The 22,828-nt window shown below is 33.7% G+C and overlaps 3 protein-coding genes across 3 annotated transcripts; 2 read left to right on the forward strand and 1 right to left on the reverse strand.

Moving 5' to 3' along the window:
• Window positions 1–607: 607 nt before the first annotated feature.
• On the forward strand, window positions 608–5,298 carry LOC110298006 (olfactory receptor 52Z1-like). Its single transcript, XM_021167062.1, has 2 exons — window positions 608–625; window positions 4,309–5,298. Exons 1-2 carry the CDS (start codon window positions 608–610, stop codon window positions 5,296–5,298), a joined length of 1,008 nt encoding a protein of 335 aa, XP_021022721.1.
• A 5,475-nt stretch (window positions 5,299–10,773) lies between these two features.
• On the forward strand, window positions 10,774–11,885 carry LOC110298902 (olfactory receptor 52Z1-like). The gene has a single exon (XM_021168437.1). The coding sequence runs from the start codon at window positions 10,835–10,837 to the stop codon at window positions 11,795–11,797; it is 963 nt and encodes a 320-aa protein (XP_021024096.1). The 5' UTR covers window positions 10,774–10,834; the 3' UTR covers window positions 11,798–11,885.
• Window positions 11,886–18,484: 6,599 nt separating this feature from the next.
• Window positions 18,485–19,426, reverse strand: LOC110299251 (olfactory receptor 51V1-like). The gene has a single exon (XM_021168905.1). It carries the CDS (start codon window positions 19,424–19,426, stop codon window positions 18,485–18,487), a length of 942 nt encoding a protein of 313 aa, XP_021024564.1.
• Between the last annotated feature and the right edge of the window lie 3,402 nt (window positions 19,427–22,828).

The raw sequence follows: 22,828 nt of genomic DNA on the forward strand, positions 1-22,828 counted from the left end.
CACTTGGACACCAGCTTAGTTTCTCTATGTTTGATGACATAAGTGAGTGATGTTTTTACAAATAGAGCCTTGCTGTTAGGTTGTAGAGGGTAACTAACAGCCTTAGCAATAGCCTGTGAGTTTTAAAGGGTTGGCTTATGGGCCCTCTTTGGTCAACAGGTCAATATGTAACCCATTCTGTGTGAATGTTTAACTTGGTGGCATAAAATGTCTAGTTGATGTACTTACTACCTCATTATATGGTGACTCTATTTAAATTTCTCTCATATACCAAATATTTAGGAAAATCTGCAGTAATACAATTGTCTTACTTTTCTAAAATGTCTCTGGATTCAGTTGAACCTCCCCATGTTCCATATTTTACCCTGTACTGAAAATTTCCTCTTCACTTAATTTTCCTGTTTTGGTGTCTTTATTGTAAAGAGTTACCTCACTCAGGATACCTGGTTTTAACTCTATCAATTTATTTGCAAATTTCATAACTTCATTCTCCTAAATAGTCAAATAGTAATGTAACACTATGTAAATGCATCACATTTTCATTATTCCTTTATAAATTGATGGATATCTAGTTTGTTTTCAATCTGGCTATTATGAATAGAGCGCAATGAACATGGGTGAACAGGTATCTCTGTAGTAAGATATAGAATCATTTGGGTATATTCCCAAGGTAAGTAGTACAGCTAAGCCTTTTGATAGATCAATTTTTATCTATTTTTATATGAGGTCTAGAACAAATAAGTATCTGCTTTTATTTTATTATAAAGATATGTTTCCAGCTTAGTATTTACAAAAATCTTACACATGCACCTTAGTATATTTCTTTGTTTCATTTTATGTCTGTGGAGAACAGGGTAGAATGCCCACATTCATTGACCTGTCTTTCATCAGGGTATACATTTAATTCCAAAATGTGCCTACTCAGATCCTTCCCTTAACTTCTTTATCATTTAATTTTTCTGACATAGACCAATCTGAGGCCTTTGTCTCTTTTACATTTAAAAGAAAAAAATCCCAATATTCTTTAGGCCTTCAAGCTGTAGTTTTTCTTTCCATGAATGACTCTCTTCTCACTGTCACAAGTAATGGCAACTTACTCTTGTTGTCCTTGCAACATTTCAAACAAGAAAGTTTGGCCCTTACTAATCCATTGGAAGTTTTAGAAACATTGACCATGGTTTAATATTTCCTTTCATTCTTATTTTAATACAATAATTTAGAAGATAAATCTGTTAATGGTTATTATAATGGCGGTGATGATTATAGCAGTAAAAATAATAGCAGTTCCATTTCAAGATAGAACTGTAAGACTAATTTAGGAAGGTATGACTGTGATGGTTTGAGAAAGCCAAAGTAGAGTACTTAAGGAAAGGTTCTCTTTCCAGTGCACTGTGAAGGCTTGAAACAGCCTTCTGAATTCATCCCTCTAGGTCTCTTTAGAAACAAAATATGTGTCTACCATTTCTAAATAAAAATACATTCATGTTTATTTTCTAATTTCTGAAAATCTTACTTTATTTCTTATTTCTATTTTTCTAGATGATTTATGTCAAGATAATTTATTTCTCTTTTTGGATTTACCTACCACATAAAATTCATTATTTCATCTGACTATATAGACTCTTTTTTTTTTTACCTCATTTTACTGGTAATGTTATGTTTCTGGTTTTTTTTTTTTTTTAGTCTTTATCTAGCTAGCAACCCACCTTAGCAAAGAAAAATAAATGCTAGTCATCACATCTCTCTTCAATGCTGACTGACTGATGCCTTTTTTTCCCAATAAAGTATTGTGTCACATGCTGAAAACATACTCATGCCATTGTAGAATGCAATGTTTATTGAAAAAGAACCAAATGTATTTTTAGGAAATCTATTAGAAGTAATGAGCACATTTTCCATTAGGATAGATCCATGTGCAAGGATAAGATCACAGGTCTTTCATCCCAGCACTCAGGAAACAGAAACAGGGGGATCTACTTAGTGAGTGCCAGGCCAGTCAAGTGCAGATAGTACAATCTGCCTCAAGGGAAAAAAAACAAAAACAAAAACAAAAAACAATAAAACAAAGAGGCTTCTGTGAAATGATAAAACATAAGGAGCCAATTATAACAGGACTTTCACAGACCCTCCAGCTATACAAGTAGTGACAAAGAGTCTTTTTAAATATTTTAATGCTTAGGCATTTTAGCTAGGGCAGGCTCCTAGCCAGCTATCTAAACTTAATGTGACTAACTAGCCTATGACCTGCCACCTGACTACCTCTGTACCTTTCTTCTCCACTGCAGTCCCTCCCTCCTTGTCTGCTGGAGAATCTCTCACCTCTTTTTTCCCCAGGATTCCTTTTTCTGCTTGAAGTCTTTCTCCCCCACACACCTGGCTTCCAGCTTAGATACTATCTTTCAGATTTTTATTGAAGCCAATCAGAGAATGCCTTATGTAAGTGAGGAAGGAATACATATTTACATATCCTGCCAGTACCAAGTGGTGCCCTACCCTGTGGTGACAGACAACAATCAACAATTGAGAATACAGGGACACACTTTCATAGCCAATTAATATAATATGTGGGCAGGTAGGTTATCCCAATACCACACCTCAGGTATTATAAAATAAAATTTTAATTTAGTGTTTATTAACATAGAAAACTAAAACAAAAAAGTTGATCTTTCATACTATGAAACTTAAAGGTCATACTTTACTTATCCAATCTGGCATCTTCTTTCTCAAAGCTTTCACTATGCTAGATGTCTTCATGTGTAAAGTGATACGTACTAGTGATAGAAGACTTTTACTCATTTGATATTGTTTCCAAAAATAACTTTTTTGTAAGCCATTTTCCCAGTGAATATATTCTATAAAAAAGAAAGCTTTTCAACATTCCTGTCTTGATCTGATTTGAAAGGTGGTGGCTTACATTCATATATTAAAGTGATTCACTGGAGACAGTCTCTGATATAGACTATGTGCATGACCTATATTTGCTTATTTATTCAGCATAAGATGATCCTAGTTCAGTCAATAATTTCTCACTTTTGTGACCTACTTTGTCACTTTGTTCTCTCTGAGATAATTCCTCTTTCTCTAAGATTATACTGGATCAAAAATGAAAATGAAGAAAAACACTGGAGTTTAAACAGAGTCTTTAAGATTTTTCATTTATTAGTTATTTTATTTATTTACATTTCAAATATTATCCCCCTTCCTGGTTTCCCTTTCATGAACGTCCCACAACCCCTTTCCCTTTGTCTCTAAGAGGGTGCTCACCACCCATCCACCCACTCCAGCTTTGCCCCTCTAGCATCCCCATTCTCTGGGGCATCAAGCCTCCACAGGACCAAGGGCTTCACCTCCCACTGATGTCAGATGAGGGAGTCCACTGATTATATATATATATATATATAATCGTATATATATGATTATATATATATAATCCTGAATATATATATATTCAGGAGCCATGGATCCATGTATACCCTTGGGTTAGTATTTTAGTCCCTGGGGCCACTGAGAGGTCAGATTAATTGATATTGCTGTTCTTCCTGGAAGGGCTGAAGGAGCAGTCTATAAGATTTAAGGGTGAAAAAAGTATTAGTATAGGTGGAAAACACTGGAGTAAGAGAAAGTGAGATTTAGGAAATAATAGGACAACATATTCAATATATTCTGAGTTAGCTCTAAAGGAATACTAATTTATTGCTTTAGCTGGAAAATTGTGTACTGTGATCAAGTAACAAGAACATATTTCCAGTATTATACTTAGTAAATACAAGACTCTTCAAAGAAAAGATTTTGAACATTTTTACTTCCTAAGAATATTTTGTTAGAATACAGACAAACATATTGCTTTATGGAAAGGTTTACATTAGAGTGTAGGATTTACATGGATCTCAGTAATACTGGGCTCCTAAAAAGAAAATAAGAGGATCCTGACCACTACAGTTCTAGAACTTCAGTGAAGAGTACTTTTATTAAGAATCAAAAAAATGAACAGCAAAATAAAACCAACTATGATATGGAAAACCTTCTCCTCATTCATGGATTGGCACATTTACTGTAAAAAATCAAAACATTTAGCACAGTATCTAAATTTCACTTTAATATTTAAAGTTCAGTTCTTTTAAGTATAATCATCATCTTTGACAACAGTATGTGTTTTCAAGTTTGTATTTTTCCTGTTAATAAACTTTGCCTGGGTGTCACTGAATCATGAGTGCCAGCTCATTGTTAATTTAGTAAGTCCATAAAGTGTTATTTCATAATAATATAATAAAAATAATCATAATTTTTATAATTCTTGTTTTCCTTCAGCTCCAAAATTTAGTGTCTGAGGACAGAGAAGAGATTACAATGTCTTCAAATCACACCAATCTTAGAGACATTTGGTACACCATGATTGGAATCCCAGGATTAGAAGATGCACACATTTGGCTCTCCATCCCCATCTGTTCAATGTACATAGTGGCCCTAATAGGCAATACCCTATTAATATTCCTGATCTTCACAGAACACAGTCTTCATGAACCAATGTACCTTTTCCTTTCCATGTTGGCCCTGGCTGATATCATTCTATCTACAGTGACCACACCCAAAGTTCTTGCCATCTTTTGGTTTCAAGCAGGAGGACTTTCTTTCGCTAGCTGTGTGTCTCAGATGTTTTTTCTGCACTTCATGTTTGTGACAGAGTCTGCCATACTGCTGGCTATGGCATTTGACCGTTATATAGCCATCTGCTTTCCACTAAGATATACAACCATTCTTACCCCCTCAGTAATCTGCAGAATGGGCATTGCATCTGTGACTAGAAGCTTCTTCATCATTTTCCCCTTGGTCTTTCTAGTTTATCGACTCAATTATTGTGGGAGGAACATCATTCGTCACTCGTACTGTGAACACATGGCCATTGCTAGGTTGGCTTGTGATAACATCAAAGTCAATATTTACTATGGAATGACTGTGCCTTTATTTTCCATAGGCCTAGACATTATGCTTATCATCATCTCCTACACCCTTATACTTCATACAGTATTTAGAATCCCGTCTCAAAATGCTCGACGCAAGGCTCTGGGTACATGTGGCTCCCATGTCTGTGTCATCCTTCTGTTCTATACACCTTCTCTCTTTACCTTTTTTGCTCACCGTTTTGGGGGCCACACCATACCACGTCACATGCACATTCTTTTTGCTAACCTCTATGTGGTGGTACCTCCTTCGCTCAACCCTATCATATATGGAGTGAAGACAAAGCAAATTCAAGACAGGTTTTTCCAGCTGTTTTCTTTCACTAAGGCATGTTTTTGATGTAATCATGTAAGTTTGATCTTAATGTATAGAAACTAAATAACGAAAGAGCATCTGAAGTTGCTCCTGGAATCTTATGTCATGGCAGCATGAGAATGACAGTCATTTTGGAGTCAAAGGGATAATGTTGAGTTCTTTGTTGTCTGAGGATGGCTTAATATCTGTTCCATATTCAGGTCACTTTTAACATTCCCCAGAGAACTAAGAAAGGGCCCATATTCTCAAACCAAGCAATTGAAAAAGTAAAAATCATATCAACTTGTAAAATATTCATCCTATATTTTTGTATAAAATAGAAAAAGATATTATACTTCAGAGAAAGTTTAAATTATTTATTATCACCATGGCTTAGACTCTAATCATTTATGTTCTGACTTTAGGACGAGAACTTTAGATCTTGTTCAGTTATGGTCCTATTACTCTTCCTGAGCTCTTGAATATTTAGCTGCAACCTATATATATGAAAAATATATATATATGAGTATGCACATTCTATGATTTGAAAGCTTAAATACCATTGAGCTGCATAACGTGCCAAGCATAAAGTGAAAATAATCTGTGTATTATTTTACTATGAATTGAACACTAGTGTGCATTTCATTAATACTAAATTTTCCAGAAAGAAAGAAATGTTCATTTCTCTTCCCTTCTTAGGAAATCCTAGGACATGCAACATTGAAATATTCAGACAGAACAGGAGGATAATATAGAGAGGATTCAACCTCATTCGCACATGTGTTAATTAAACTATTGAAATTATTAAAATTTCTTTTTACTTAAATTAAAAATCAATTCCTCTCTTGGTCATTGTAGATGACAGTGTGAACTTCTGGATTCCAACCTTTTTCATATTTGCAATTAATAACAGTGATAACAAATAGTCATTAGGAAGTAAATATCATGATAGGATGTCAGGGCATAAAACAAATAAAGTGAGTTAAATATGAAAAGATTCCAATTAGTCACTTAAACAAGAACTTATGTAACTCTCTTGTGTTTATACATACTCACAGCATTGAGGGTGATGGTGAACTAAAGAATAATTTCACGAATGTTCTAGGTATATTTGTTAAAAATTCATCTTAAAACTGTGCTGTGGTAGAACTGTCACAGGAAAAGTTGCAATTAACGCCTTATACAGAAATAAAGCTTTAAAACTTTTACAGAGACATGAGTAATGTTTGCATAAAATTAAAGAAGAACAAATAAAATATCATTTATAGTGTAGAAATGTGTAAGGAAAGACTTTAGCAAAAAATAAATTTGAAACTAAATGCTCTATCACTATCTCTTTTATAAGAAAGGTGTATTGCACTATTGTTGCATTGTTTTGTGATTATATAGGTAGCTACTCCTGTTTTCTTCATGTGGTATATAGTCTTAAATACAATTATTGTCATGTTATATATTCTATGAAATATCCAATTTACCCAGTAAAATATATGACTTTAGATTTCCTTTCTATCATTTCATTCCTTACTATCATATCAAGTGTGTTTAGCTTTCTGATTATAGTGTTTCATCATTGACAGGAATAGTTTAAGACTTTCTTTCTCAGAAGCATTGACAGAGTGTTATGGTGGCTATTTGACAATATCTAACTCTAGGTAGCAGTTATCAATGGACAAGAATACATATAATTATTAGTTCACAAAGTATATATTTCAAAATTCAAGTGTATGTAATCAAAACTGACAACAACTCTACAGATGAAATGTACCTATTAATGTCTATCAATAAAGTTCACATCTACTTAGAAATTATTTGGTACAAGAAAATTTTATAAAGAATAGAATTTCTCTTGTCACCACCATCATTGCTGTGAATTTAAGAAGACTGAGTGTGTAAGAGTGGAGAAAAAAGGCTACACCAAAGGGATGCATACTACATTATCTCAATTCTGAGGATGCTAATTCTTTGTATTTCCATGAGCAAATAACTAGAGAACCAAGACACTAAACACCCCATGCTATGAGAGAGATTGCAACATTATCTGGCTGCTTTTTAATATTTTTGTCCGATAATTCATAGTGTGGGTTGTTGCCTTTGATAGAGTTTTTATGAGTCTGTCTAACATGTGTCTCAGAATGATGTTAGTCTCACACTACACATTCAATGTGCCTTTGGTTTTCAGTTAGATTGTTCAATTGCTTGATTTTTTGCTTTAATACAAGTATCCTTGGGACTATAAACACTTTCTTGTTTTTCCTCAACTCCACTGAGTCTTGAATCCCTTGGCATTATAAAAGCTATAAGGCCAGTCCTGAGGTGAGTCCTGGGTGCCTACATTAAGGAGATACAACCTATCTCACAGAACCCAACATTGCAGCATAAAGAAGGTAACAACATACAGCTGAAGAGTTGATGGTTGCTACCTTCATAGGATATTTTCTGATATTTTAGATTAAGAGCATCCTAATTCAAATTAGAGGCACTATGGGTCTGCTACCTCATGTCTTTTCATAATATTACACTTTAACATGAGAGCTGTTCTAATGATCCAAGGTTTCAGAGAGAAGTCTATCTTTGACTAGTGAAGTTATATATACTATCAATGGGTATAGTTTAACAGAAGTCAGACAATATGCTTTGATCCAACCAAAGTGTCATTGAAGTTGCTTAATACCATTTCAAACAGGTGTTTTTTGATGAGGGATAATTAGCTAAGAATGTTAATGATGTATAATTTTGAATATGGATACAAACAAACATAAGGTTATTGATAACTCCATCACTACTCAATTGCTGGATAGGTATCTCTGTGAGGAATAATACCTGGTTTTAGATTCCAACCCACTACCCCAGTTTTCTGTGTGCCTTTCTTTATCGCTTTCAGTTCTCTGATTTACCCCCTTCTCCTTAAAAATTAAGTGCAACAGAAGCTTCCCTCGGTATTTTAAGACAAAAATGAAATAAAAACACATAAGGGACCTTGGTGTGGTTGGCAAGGAAGCCTGAGTTCCAAAAAAAAAAAAAAGGCCTGTTATTGCCAGAATTTCCCATGGTGTATTTTACTTATTGGGCTCTTCACTATGCATTTTTTTGCACTTGTATTATAAGATTATTATTATATCCATAGTTTTGGTGTGGGCTAAAAGTAAAAGGAGATGTAAAATAGAGACAAGTTCTTTGTAGTGATATAATTTGAAGGAGGATGAAAAGTTAAATTTATGTACATTTAAGTAACAAATCCATGCACAATAGGATTTATAGTATAATACAGATTTGTTAATGGTGGTTTATGGACTCTTCTGGATGGTTGCAGAATCAGTAGAATCCAAAGATTTTCATGGGCTATTTTCTTGATCAGGGTAAGCACTGATTGTTAGGGAGGAAAGAGAAATGATGTGCATTACAGTATATTGATGATTCCCAGGTAAGGACTTAATGAATGGGATGGAAAATGGAGCCCAGATAAGTAGTGTGAGTACCATGCCATCTCTACTTCTAACCACTGGCTAGCTAAGCCATTCTCTATGCTAAAATGCCTGTGTCCTCTGAAGATATATTTTAATAGGAATACACATTTAGCAATGTTATTCTTTGAGTATAAGTTATAAAGGTGTGCATAAGATATGAAGGTAAGATTGCAATAGCTTGGCTATGGATCACAAAATGTAATTAATTAGAAAGATCAAGACCTAGAATTATGCATAGTCAATACTACCAAAAAGTAGGAAAAAGTGTCTTCTAACCAAACCTGCTTTCTCATGTGTATTGCTACAGTCTTACAGAGTCATTTACCACCCAGTATACCCTCTAACCACAAGAAAGCTGCCCTTCTCCTGTGATGAAACCCATTGTCTTTATCCTGAACTATTCCTGGATCCTGAAGGGAACAACTAACCAAGTGAGAAAACTACCGACTCTTAGATGAACATGTACAATATCTCTCATTGTTGAAAGATCTCTTTATTTCTACTAAAACAAAATAATTTAGGTTCTTCTGCATGCATGCAAACTCCCATCATCTCAGTATTTGGAAAGTCAAGAAAGGAAGATTCATTCAAGACAGTGTTGGGCTTAAAACACAAAATTGCCTCAAAGACAACCTTCTGTATCATGTCTCCGAGATCTTTTATAACAAATAAAGATTTACTGACATCTTCCTGTGCTGCATAACACTTTTAAAATCAATTTTACCTTTTTCAGAAGCTATAGTACTTTAAAAATGTTCTGAAGTTAGTATTTGCTTTTCTTGTATTAACAAATGTGGAACAAATATAAAGATTTTGAAATCTTCCATGTAGTCTATTGTAATTTTCTGAATTTTTTTTGTCTCAATAGAGAAGTACAAAAATCATTTTTGTTGAATTTCTTTTATCACAATAGAATTATAATTCTATAGATGTCTGATTGTATTGCTCCTTCAAGTCATGAATATCTCATTCCTCTGGACTAAACAAAAGAAAAATCCTGATATTCATTTATTTTCCCCAGTTATGTTTTGCTATACTTGAGAGATGATCCTTTTGACAGTTACCTATCTGGTAACTTTCTGTTGTTGACAGTCTTATGTTACCAACACTTGTTAACACAAAATGACTTGCCTTTCATTAATTTTTTTTTTTGAATTTTTCTCATGGTGACTTTTATTTCAACTCTTATTCAACACGACAATAATGTTGACATTGATTAATGATAGTAATAATAATATTGTGTCATCAAGAAAAATTATCATATCAATATTAAAATGAGAACACATGGTAGAATGTACAAAATGATTTGAGAAAAATGGAATGTGGACTATATGGTACAAATATGATATTAGCAAGTGAGAAAGATAAGGTGTGCTGAGTTATAATAGCATTAATGGTTGCTTAGCAGAAACACATGCAGATTACAATCATGGAATATAAGAGCATAGCTGTGAAATCAAAATGCTAAGATAATGGGGCATTGTACACATTGAGGACTACCTATAGTTTTGGTTTTCTTTTAAACCATACAAATTGATAAAAGAATAAAAAGGAGCAAACTCCTCAATGATGTGTTGGACATTAAAGGATGGTAGTTTAGTTGTCATTGACACAACAATATTCCTAGCCAAAAGATTATGATTTGAGATGTCAGGATGGCCAAGTGGTCTAAGGAAATCGTCTCAAGCTCATCTTCCAAAAGACCACAATAGTATCCTGACTACATCTCAAACATTCCAGAAAAGAGAAATGGGATAAACATTAGAAATCCTCAATCAGGTAAAAGCATTTCACAGACTTTCATTTTGATGCTAACATAGTAGTTTTGAGAACAGTTTCTGGAATCCAATTCAAAGAAATTTCTGTTTTGTACAATTATTAGAGTTTTCACTATTGCCACTATTATAAGTGTTATAAAATTTAGGTTTATTTTCCTGTTCATAAAATGCTCCTTTTGCTATCTATATATTATGATTGATTGAAACCTCATTGCCTATTCTATTATTTTTCTTTTAAAATAATTTTCTCAAGATATTTCTGAATTACTTTCTCAAGAAATGAAGCCAAAGATAACCATGATTCTTGATTCTTTCCAGTATCAGAAAAGAGAGTAAAAGATGACATCATCAACATATTTAAATCACACCAATCTCAGAGACATCTGGTATACTATGATTGGGATCTCAGGACTAGAAGATGCACACATTTGGCTCTCCATCCCCATCTTTTCTATGTATATAGTAGCTGTTATGGGCAATACATTCCTAATATTGCTGATCTCTACTGAGCATAGTCTTCATGAACCTATGTACTTTTTCCTAACTATGTTGGCCCTGGCCGATATCTTCTTGTCCACAGTGACCATTCCAAAGGTATTAGCAATTTTCTGGTTCCAAGCTGGAAGCATTTCTTTTGCTAGCTGTGTGTCTCAGATGTTTTTCCTCCACTTCATCTTTGTGACGGAGTCTGGTATACTACTCTCCATGGCATTTGACCGTTATGTTGCTATCTGCTATCCACTAAGATACACCAACATTCTAACCCCATCTGTCATCATCAAAATGGGCATTGCAGCTGTGACTAGAAGTTTTTTCATCTGCTTCCCCCTGATCTTTCTTGTTTATAGGCTCACCTATTGTGGGAGGAACATCATTCGTCACTCATACTGTGAACACATGGGCATTGCCAGGTTGGCCTGTGACAGCATCAAAGTCAATATTTACTATGGATTGGTTGTAGCCCTATTTTCCATATTTCTAGATGTAGTACTTATTATTGTCTCATATGCTCGCATACTTTGTGCTGTGTATAGAATACCTTCCCAAGATGCCAGATTCAAAGCTCTGAGTACATGTGGGTCCCATGTCTGTGTCATCCTGTTATTTTATATGCCAGTTTTCTTTTCTTCTCTTGCTCACCGTTTTGGAGGTGACAGAATACCACTGTATGTTCACATCCTCCTGGCTAACCTCTATGTTGTTCTACCACCCTCCCTCAATCCCATCATTTATGGAGTAAAGACCAAGCAAATTCAGGAGAGAATTGTTCAGTTATTTTCTTTAAACAAGGTAATTTGTTGATATAAATCAAACCATGTAGACATAAAACAGATTAGTTTTCCAGTTTTTCTATAAAATCTCTAAAAGTTAAGAGCACTTGAAGATATTGTGGAAATATTTTAGTAACTTAATAAAAAGTTACAATTTCAGTAAAAGAGGCAATGTTAAATTCTTATAGATTATGTATCTTTGGTTCAAGTCAATATTATTATCGTTTACTATAATCAAATATTAAATAACTATAAATTATACAGAACTCATAAATTAACAATACATTATCATGTCTATTTACATCTCTATTTATTATATTTTCCTTTATATAATTGTTCTAAATATATAATTGTTATATGTTTAGTTACCTTCTCACAGTTTCTCTACTGTATAATAATGCAAAGTACATAGATAGAGAACTTTTTAATGAGTTCAGCCTTGCCAATGGTGATATGTATTTCCTTACAGAACGGTAAACCCTGATCAACAAATGTAAAACAAATTTTAGGACAAAATTATCTTAATATCATATCATTAAAATTAATTTCTTATATAATTACTATCAATGCCACCAAGTAAATTATCATATCAAGCAAAACTAATATACTTGACACGACATTCTATTATGATACTTTAGCAAATATATGCCTACTTGATTATGTTTTTTACAGTACAGTACGTGACATTATGCCCTATGTTAGCCATCTTAAATTATATAAGGTATTATTGAGGAACTTTGAAATAATATCTTACCAGAAATGCTTAAATTCTGTTACAAATTTTCTGTTAACAAATTTGATGGGTATGATTTAAATTTTGTTTTAAATGCTCACAGTGAAGAAGAGAAATTAACCTTACAATGATTGTTTCAGTTTTACATAACTATTGATCGTTTTGGTCTAAATGTTCCCCTGAGACTTCTGCTTTGTTTTCAGTATTTTCTTGAATATCCATGTTAGTGTAGTTTCAGGTAGATGGCAATAGGTTAGAGAGATGATTCAGAAGTGAAGAGCACTTTCTACTCTTGTTGAGAATTTGAGTTTGGTTCCCAGCACCCATGTTAAATGGATTAAAGCTGTTTATAACTCCAAGAGGTCCAGAACCCTCCACAAGTGCCCATATACACTGGGATAAGCACACACGCAAACACATCCACACACACAAACACATCCATATAAGTAAAGATAAAATCAATCTGGTTTAAAAATGAATGCTTCTATTTACAAAAACAGGCTTCCGCAGCAGACATTCTTAACAACTATTGACCTTCAGAACAGTTGCATTGGCAATGCAAGAGACAAAACAAAAGGAGTGGCTCTGAGTCCAGGTACAGGAAGGGGTTTGACAGCCAATGACTGAATGGTTCAGTCAGAACTTACACAAAGAGAATGCAACAGTCTGTGTGTGGGCATGTGGGCATGTGTGCATGTGTGTGCACGTGGTCATATGTTTCTGTGTGTGGGTGTGAGTATGTGTGTCTATGTGTGTGAATATGTGTGTGAGCGTGTATGTGTGTGTGTCTACTTTTGTCTTTTGTTTTTGCTGTTTGTCTTTTTACTTCTCTTTTTCAAGATGAAGAAAATAAATCCTGAAAAATCATCATGAGAAATAACAATTGGAATCTGAGCCTAAATGATGGACTTTTGCAGACTGTGGTGACTCTGGATCATTGCTTTTCCTTGATTAGGAATCTATTTCACATATGTCATGAAACTTAAAATTATGATGTGCATCATCCATATCAAAAGGAACTGGGAAAGTTGATTTGAAAAGAGTAACTGTTTTTAAAGGATGAAACAGTGAACTTATTACAAGAAATTATGCCAAAATTATACAGAAAATAAAATTAGACAAAGTAAAAATGATCAATAGAGGGGCTGGAGAGAAGCCTCAGAAGTTAAGAGCACTGGCTACTCTTCCAGAGTTTGCAATTCCCAGAAACCAATGTGACCAGATGCACCTTTTCTGTGTATCTGAAGACAGTGAAAATGTACTCACAAACATAAAAATAAAGAAACAATTGGTGGGTTGGCGAGCAGGGTGGGGAGAGGGCATAGGAGGCTTTGGGGATAGCATTTGAAATGTAAATGAAGAAAATATCTAATAAAAATGCCTTACAATAAAAGAAAAAACATGTTAATAAAAAAGAAATGATTTTTAAATTGATGACAAGAATCCTGTGACTTTGAATAATTTTATTTATCTGATAATCACTTATCAGAACATATAGTTTCTAGGATATAATGTGGGCTTATGTCTAAGCATTACATTACTAAGAATCAAAAATCTGCTTCTACTTTGAAACCTATTTTAAAGTAGGTTTTTATTATAGGAAGGTCTGAAGACTATAGTACTGGTGTCATGGAAATATATGTTATTTCTAAAGTCATTTCATTAAAGATGAAAACTTTAAAAAATAAAATAAAGTGTGAAGCTACTTTATCTTTCTATTTGTTTTTAGTTGCAAACCTGTATATTAAACAGTAATATTAGTGACTGTGACATTATGAACATTCTATAAGTGTTAATAATCACTTATTGTAATATAGTATTCAATGCATTTAACTTTCAATTATTCTTGTTCATGTTGGACTCAATGGGTGTTTTAAAAGCTGTACATTTGATGGAAGTTTTACACATGTCATAAATGACTTAGAAGTACTAGTCATTTCGTGAACCTTGGAGAAGAACCACCACCTCATTAAACCAGGATAATCCCAGAATGTTCCTTTTATTTACAAATAAGTGGGATTTTTGTCATTCATCAAATAAATTTGTCTTAGAGACAAACAGAGATAAACACAGAAAACTATGCCCAACTTTAAAGCAGATCTGTGGAGCTCAGTACTAATAAATACATCTGCAAGCAGCTCCTGCAACTAAGGGTCAGTGAACATTGCAGAAGATGGGGCAGAAAGCTTGTGTATGGGGCATTATCTATTAGTCATGCCAGAAACTACACCCATTAGGTCTCACCAAATAATTTTTCAAACATGGATAACTGCAATCAACACGCTGAAGAGGATGTGGGAAAGCTCATGAGGTCTCAGCCTCATGAAGAAGTAAAAGTAGATAAGAAATACTGAGAGACTGAAAATTTATTTTTCCCAGGGAAGAACACACTAATTACTTATTCAGAATCAAGTGTTTAGCCCTGAAAATGTACAAACAAGTAACATTTCAGAAAGTGGGCAGGTTATGTTTAGGAATCTGTATGCATGCACAGACACATACATGCATTTAACAATTATTAAAAAGAGGGGCCATCAATTTGAACTAGAGAAAGGAGGAGTATACAGAAGGTTTTGAAGGAAGGAAAGGGGAAATTATATAATCATATTGTAACCTCAAAACTAAAATAAATAATGAAGATTGCTTGGCTTTGCTTTGTAAATAAGAATTGTCACAGTTATGAAAGCCATAATCACACACTACTGATTGAGAGCAGACATTGCACATAGGTGTATTATGCATAAAGCTGATACACATTCCATGTACTTGTTAACTGTAAGTATATTTTGATCTTTGGATGTAATTAAATTTCCTTTCTTTCTCTCTAGAGTCCTGCTGTCTTTAGTTTCTACTGCAGTAAAAGCTAGAACTTGGATAATGAGGGAGAAAACTGTTGAAGAAGGAAAGAAAAGAAACCCAGCAGAATCCTTCTGTCATGAAAAGAGGAAAGCCAGGCAGTGGTGGTGCACACCTTTAATTAATCCCAGCACTTGGGAGGCAGAGGTAGGCAAATTTCTGAGTTGCCTGGTCTACAGAGTGAGTTCCAGGACAGCCAGGGCTACACAGAGAGACCCTATCTCAAAAACCGAAAAAGAAAGAAAGAAAGAAAGAGAGAGAGAGAGAGAGAGAGAGAGAGAGAGAGAGAGAGAGAGAGAAAGGGAGGAAGGAAGGCACAGAAAGGTAATAGAGACCATAGACTCAATTTCTAAGGCTTGGCTGGACATTTATTGTCATTTTTCACATTGTTGGGATATGATAATGTGCATTAATGTGCATTAATGATACAAATGGAAATATCCAATTTTCTGCTTGACTATCTGAAGAAAAGTCCCTGACACACCATATCAACCATGACAGAGAGACAATGGAGTCCTGATGCCCATGTAGCATGACTAGTATAAAAAACGGTGAAAGAAGCCTGCATTTCTTCTAAAGTGTAAGGGGCATCCTAGTTCCTCATCCCACTGCAAGAAACTCACAAACCATGATCACTTCCTACCCCTGAACTTGCCAAGCTCTGAAGGCTTTGGGCAGGTGAGTATTTGTGCAATATTCCTGATATATATCATAGTCTTCAAAGGGAGAGAGAGCAGGCTTCAAAACTTGAGGACTATGGCTGAAGGCTACATATGAGTCATTGAATACAGGAGAAAAAAGCCTATTACAGCTCAACTGATGCCACAGAAGTAGTCTATCACTGAGGAAAGAAACAAGGTGTAAATGTCAACTGGGTAATCTAGGCCATTCCAAAACTAAGATGCAGGCTTCCCTGGTCCCCTCACAGGATCCTAGAGATAGACCATCTTTTACTTTGGTGCTTTTGACAAGTGATGCGGGTAGGTGTGAACTAGACAGACCTGTAGAGGAAAGGTATCCTTTAGTACAGATTATCAATTTCCAGTGTGCAGAAATGTTGTTTTATTAATTTACATTATAACATAGCCAAGATACCCTTTAAAATTAAAGTATGACTGACTCTTACAGGAAAGGTTGGAGTTTTAGACATATTCTATTTAAACAGAATATTGAAGTAGAGTTCAAAAGCAAGTAAAAGCAAAAAGTTCTCATTAGCAAACTTCAGATAATAAATTGAAAATATTACTACAGAAGAATTAGTTGTACTATAATATTTGCTCAAAAATAATGTTCTCAAGTTTCTTGAAAACTTTCAATTTTTAACTTATAAGATGAAGAACATTTAAATAAAGTATATGAGTTGTAAAAAATTAACTATGCTGTAAAATAAATAGCATCTGTAGGAATAAATGTTAACTACAAACTAAATTGTCTCACAATTATTTTTGATATACTTAAAACTCTTTTTTTAATGTTTCTCTGTAGAGATGTTGACTGAAGATTAATATTAGGAATTGTAAGTTGTGGCTTTAAGAAATATGCTTTGTACATTTTGTTATTAAGAATGTAATTTTATTCTTTTGTAAAGCTATTTTCATTCATACACAAATATTTAAAATCAGAGCTGTTAGTAAGTGTGTGTCATAATTATCTGAATAACATTACTGTAAGTGAAATAAAGGATGCCAAAAATTGAAACTGCTACTATGTCATTTATATGACCTCATTAACACCAAAACTATACAACAGAAATAAGGATTTGGTGTGAATTTATGTGAGTACAATAATATGTGACATACACTCGAATATGAAAGAAATTTTCATCATCTCAGCTATGCCAATAGATTCATGATAATAAATATTTTCCTAAATGTATTCTCCTTTCTCATCAAATCTTATATGTACATCTTATAGTAATCAGGTTGTTTGTAATTGTACCTCCATAATCCTGCTTTAACTTAGTGAATGAATGTTGTACATACATTTTATATTTTTATTGTAAATTATATAAATATTTTAAAGACAGTTACATTAACAAAGAGATGGTGCAAGCCTTATCATATGTGGTTCATTTTGATGTTTTGTTTTTTGCTTATTGTTCAATGTTTTTTAACTTTCAGCAAATGTCAGACCAGTTTAAAGCAAAAGAAACACAAGGGAGGCAGGAAAGCATAGTTATTGAAGATAAATGAAGCAGAAAATACATTCAAATCTCATCATAAAATGCACCCTAAAAATTTGAGAGATCATTCATTGGCTGGTTGAAAAATCTATTCACAGAATAAAGAATAATATCTACCTCTGATTTTTTATGTAGATATTAAGTTACAAAATTATTTGTTACATAGTCACAGTAATGTTTTACCTGTCACTGGGGATTTAAGTGAGAGAAGATAAAAATCAATAATATTTTCATATGATTTGAAAGGTCTTCCTATGGTAGTCATTACTTGTATTGACACAAGGGTCTCTGTTATCATCCATAGTGTGGGGACTTTGCTGTGCTGGTCAACACAGCACTGAAATTAATTCGTTTGTTTATTTTACTACTGTTAAGTAACTGAACAGTCCAATCTCATAGGCTTCTCTTTACTTATGTTACAAGTGGCTGACCCAATAGCAGGACTTTGTGAATACAATAAATACGTTGTTTAGATAAACAAAAATAGATTGAGATAATGATCAATAGTAATCACCAAATTCTTTTTAAACAAAGATATCAGCTTCATAATGAATAAAAGAAAAAATACATATCTAAGTAGCCACAAAAGTTATAGATTTTTATTTTTGAAACTATATTTAGATATAGATTTTTATGAATAAGTAAATAAATTTGATACTTAAAGAAAGTGGGAAATGTTCACTTAAAATTTTACAAAAGCTTACATCAGGTTTAAAAGATGATTCTGAGTACATTACATTTTTATTTGCATACCCTAGTTTGTGACATTAAGTGCAATACTATAGAAGTCAATTTCAACATCTTAAAAGAGCTAAAGGAGAGAATTTACAATATGGAAAGCATCGTTAAACAGTAGCTAATACATATAGTTACATTTACTTACTGAATTTCACCTTTTGTAAAACTGCATGTTGACTTCCAAACATATTCACAGCAGATGTAAGTTTTTAGGTTCCCTTCAAGAACAATCTCTGAATTCTCACTCGTATCTGTTGAGTCTTGATACTGTATATAATGGGGTTCATCAAAGGTGGGAAAAGGATGTAGACATTGCCCATGAGGACATGAACCAATGGTGAGAGATGCTTCCCAAAGCGGTGAACCATGGTCAGACCAATGATGGGGATGTAGAAAACCAAAACAGCAGAGATGTGAGATACACACGTTTGCAAAGACTTGATTCTCTCCTCCCTGGATGCAATAGACAGAACTGTGTACAGGATCATAATATATGACATTAATATTAGCACTGAATCCACCAACAAGTTGCTGATCACCAGAGCTAGACCATAGATGCTATTGAAACGGATATCTCCACAAGCCATTCTAATTAAGTCTTGATGCAGGCAGAAAGAGTGGGAGAGGAAATGAGGCCGGCAGTAATTTAAGAACTTCAGGCGGATAATAACTGGAGGAATGAGCATAGAACTCCTACATAAGATGGCCACTCCGATTTTCAGGATTCTGTCATTGGTTAGGATGGAGGAATAGCGTAGAGGGTTGCAAATGGCAATGTAGCGGTCAAAGGACATGGCGAGGAGGACAGAGGACTCCATGAAGGACAAGCCGTGAATGAAGTAAGACTGTGCAATGCAGGCATCAAGGCTGATCTCTTGAAGGAAGCCCCAAAGGATACCCATTACTGTGTGCACAGTGGACAGCCCCATGCATAGGTCTGTGAGGGCTAACATGGCCAGGAAATAGAACATGGGCTGGTGTAGGCTCAGCTCAGTCCGAATCACATGAAGTACCATACAATTTCCCAGGAACACTGTCACATAGATTATAAAGAATGGGACAGATAGCCAGAAGTAATAAATTTCTAAACCAGGGAAACCAGTCAGAGCAAAGCTGGAACTAGTGTAGTTTGTGACAGAGAGAGCAGTCATTGGTAGAAGATGGAAAATTCCTTTGGAAAATATTTTGGATATAACTTTTCAATGCTATAATTTCTAATAATATCTACTTGGTTTTTAAAAGAAAATAAAATATGGTACAATTTCCATAAACAACAAGATACATACATGTTTCTTTGATGTTATCATGGAGAAAACCTGTTTTCTCGATACAGACCTTTCAGTACTAGGGTTGAGGGATGCCATGAAACCTGTGAGTTTTATGCAGGATCAGTAACACCCACGGGCTTATGGGAATTATCTTGTAGAACAGTCTTCTAGTAGTCTGCCCAGTCCTAAAGGATAACAGTGTTCAATCACTCATTTGTTATGATGCTCAAGAGAATTGTTCTCTCTGCTATGACATCTGGGTCTTTCAAATCTTCCCAGATTCAAATGATCACAATAGAATTGGACTATTTAATGTATTTTTCAGAATATTGTATATCTTATTATATATTATGTATGATTATATGTAATATTATCTTATATATAATGTACTATATATAATTATATGTAATACTATCTTATATATAAAACTATATGTAATATTGTCTATAACACATTGCAGAAATCTTAGTGGAATCTAAAATTTCTGGCTTGTAAAATAGTTATCAAATCTGCTTTAAATTATTCACCTACATAAATTTTACTTAATTTACTTTTTAACTATTTATTGTCCAACTCTTTGATATATGAGATTTTTTGCATTTCTTGAACATCATGGTATTGTCAATTGGTAAATTTTCACTTATAGGATAACATAGTTGTTCCACATTTTAAACTGTATAGTTTGAAACAAGTATTTTGTAATATTTATCTTATCTGTGTCTTTGTTATCCATTCAAGAAAAAAATACATAAGTATATAGAATAAAGCAACCACAAAAGAAAACAAAATAGAAACAACAAAATATATGATAGTCTGTACCTGATCATCTGTATGCATGCATGCATGCAGGCAGGCCTATCTATCTATCTATCTATCTATCTATCTATCTATCTATCTATCTATCTAATATATATATATCTCCCATATCAAAGTAGAATGCACAGGGCTCTGCATGTTGATGAATTAACACACAGGCAATGCTTTGATTATGAAGTTTAATAAATTATTAAAATTTGGAAAAATAATTTAAGGTTTCAGAGCACAATAGGAATTCCATTGATAACCATCAAAAAGACTTTTTAAGGTTATGGAATTAAAAACTTTCCAAAGTTTAATGATTTAAATTTTGAACGAGTTCATCAGTTTTAAATAGTAAGAAATATTATAATCTTGCATTCACATACATTGGCTTCACCCTCAGGATAAAGCTCATTATGCACTTACTATCATTGAGAGGATGCAGTACAAAAAAGTGAAAATCAACAATCAACTGTCTTTATGTATTCTTTTAACAAGGATCAAGTCAAAATATCAGTGATTAATGCAATGGTTTTTTTTTTTTTTTTTTTTAGATATAAGGCTTAGTTACTAGGATCATAAAATTTGTCTTAAGTATGGGATAAAATCCCATTGCTTTATAAATCTCCTCCAAGACACCAGTGGCAGGATGAATCTTTCCATTTTGTGATGTTTTATGCATGTTCCTAACAGATGTATAGGCATCTATTATGAAACAGTATCTCTTTGTTACATTGTAAACTCCTTTGTTTTAATGAAGGTTGTGTTTATTCCTATCCAAATAAAATGAACAATGAAGTGGACCTGTAATACTAAGCAAATATATTATTTAGAGTAATATCATAATATTTTATATTAAGCTGTTATCACATTTTCTGGGTCAGATATCTTTATAAAAATATGAATAACTTTATATCATTTTAATTTAAAATGTAATATTTTGAATTCATCTATAACAATGCCTATAACTGACTAAAAGATTTAACAATATGTTTATCAATTTGATCCATAAATTCCAGTTCTTCTCTATTGTTTTTGCATATATTTACTGAATTTTAGTGTATGAGCATGGCACACACTAAAGAATTTCCCATTAAGATCTAAAAATATTTTATTTACATCATTGATTCCTCAACATGTTCATAAGCTTTGAATTTCTAAGTTCTATACATGATTTGTATGTATATAAGGTTTATATTATGTGAATGATTATCTATTTTTTAATTTAACACATTTTAGTGAAACACTCTATCTATATCTATTTCACATTGTTCTATCTGCATGAGGCTTAATTTCTGTGTTCCAAATGTAAGTGTATGTCAAATATATAGCTAGCTTGATTCCTTCTATTATTAAATGTCTTGAAAAAAACAGAGTAATAAAAATTTTAATGATGTTTATTATATCTAGAGAGTAACAGCAGCCAAGCAACGTCACAGAAATTCTTGGATAAATATGGATAATAATGCAGTAATTACTGCTCTAATAAAAGAGTAACAAAATGCAACTCACAGAAATGTTTAAACAAATCATAATATTATAAAAGTACTTATACTAATACACAATCATACTATTACTAAACCATTATCCATGGGAAGCACCATTAGCGAAATAAGGCAATATTGCATAGGTAATTATAATGTTCATGACTAATTTACTAATAATTGAATTGAATTAGATTAAAAAATAATGTTTGATATTATATTCTTAAAATATAGTACATATTCACAAATAAGTTGATATTGGCCAAATAAGAACAGAATTCCTAGGACACAATCTACAGAACTCAAGAAGTTTAACAAGCAGTAGGGCCTAAGGGAGAATGCTTCAGTCTTACTTGGGAGGGAGAAGAAAACAATTACAGGAGACAAAGGGAGAAAAGGATCTAGGTGGGAGAGGAGAGGGGGAGGAAAAAAGAGGAACATGATCAGATATGGGGCAGCAGGCAAAGGGGAGGATTAAGAGATAAGTCCTGAGGGCCAGCAGAATGAATGGGAATATGCAACCAAGATGGTTGGGAGGTGGGAGGATCCTCTAGAATATACCAAAGACCTGGGAAGTGAGAGACTCTCAGGACTCAAAGATGGACCTTAGATGAAATGCCTAACAGTGGGGAAAGAGAATTGATACAGTCCACCTCCAGTAGAAAGACAGAGCATCAAGTTGAGGGATGGGGTTGCCATCCCACAGTCAAAAAGTCTGACCCAGAACTGTTCCTGTGTGAAAGTTCTGCAGGGACAAAAACAGAGAAGAGTTTGAGGGAAAGGGAGTCCAGTGATTGACCCAACTTGGGATCTATCTCATGCTTACTGACAGGAGACCATTATGGCTGTCCTCTGAGAGACCAACAAGAAGCTGACTGATATATAAAGAACTCAAGAAGGTGGAGAACAGAAAATCAAATAACCCCATTAAAAAATGGGGCTCAGAACTGAACAAAGAATTCTCACCTGAGGAATACCGAATGGCTGAGAAGCACCTGAAAAA

Source organism: Mus caroli, chromosome 7, assembly GCF_900094665.2.
Source record: "Mus caroli chromosome 7, CAROLI_EIJ_v1.1, whole genome shotgun sequence".
Classification (NCBI taxonomy): Eukaryota; Metazoa; Chordata; class Mammalia; order Rodentia; family Muridae; genus Mus; species Mus caroli.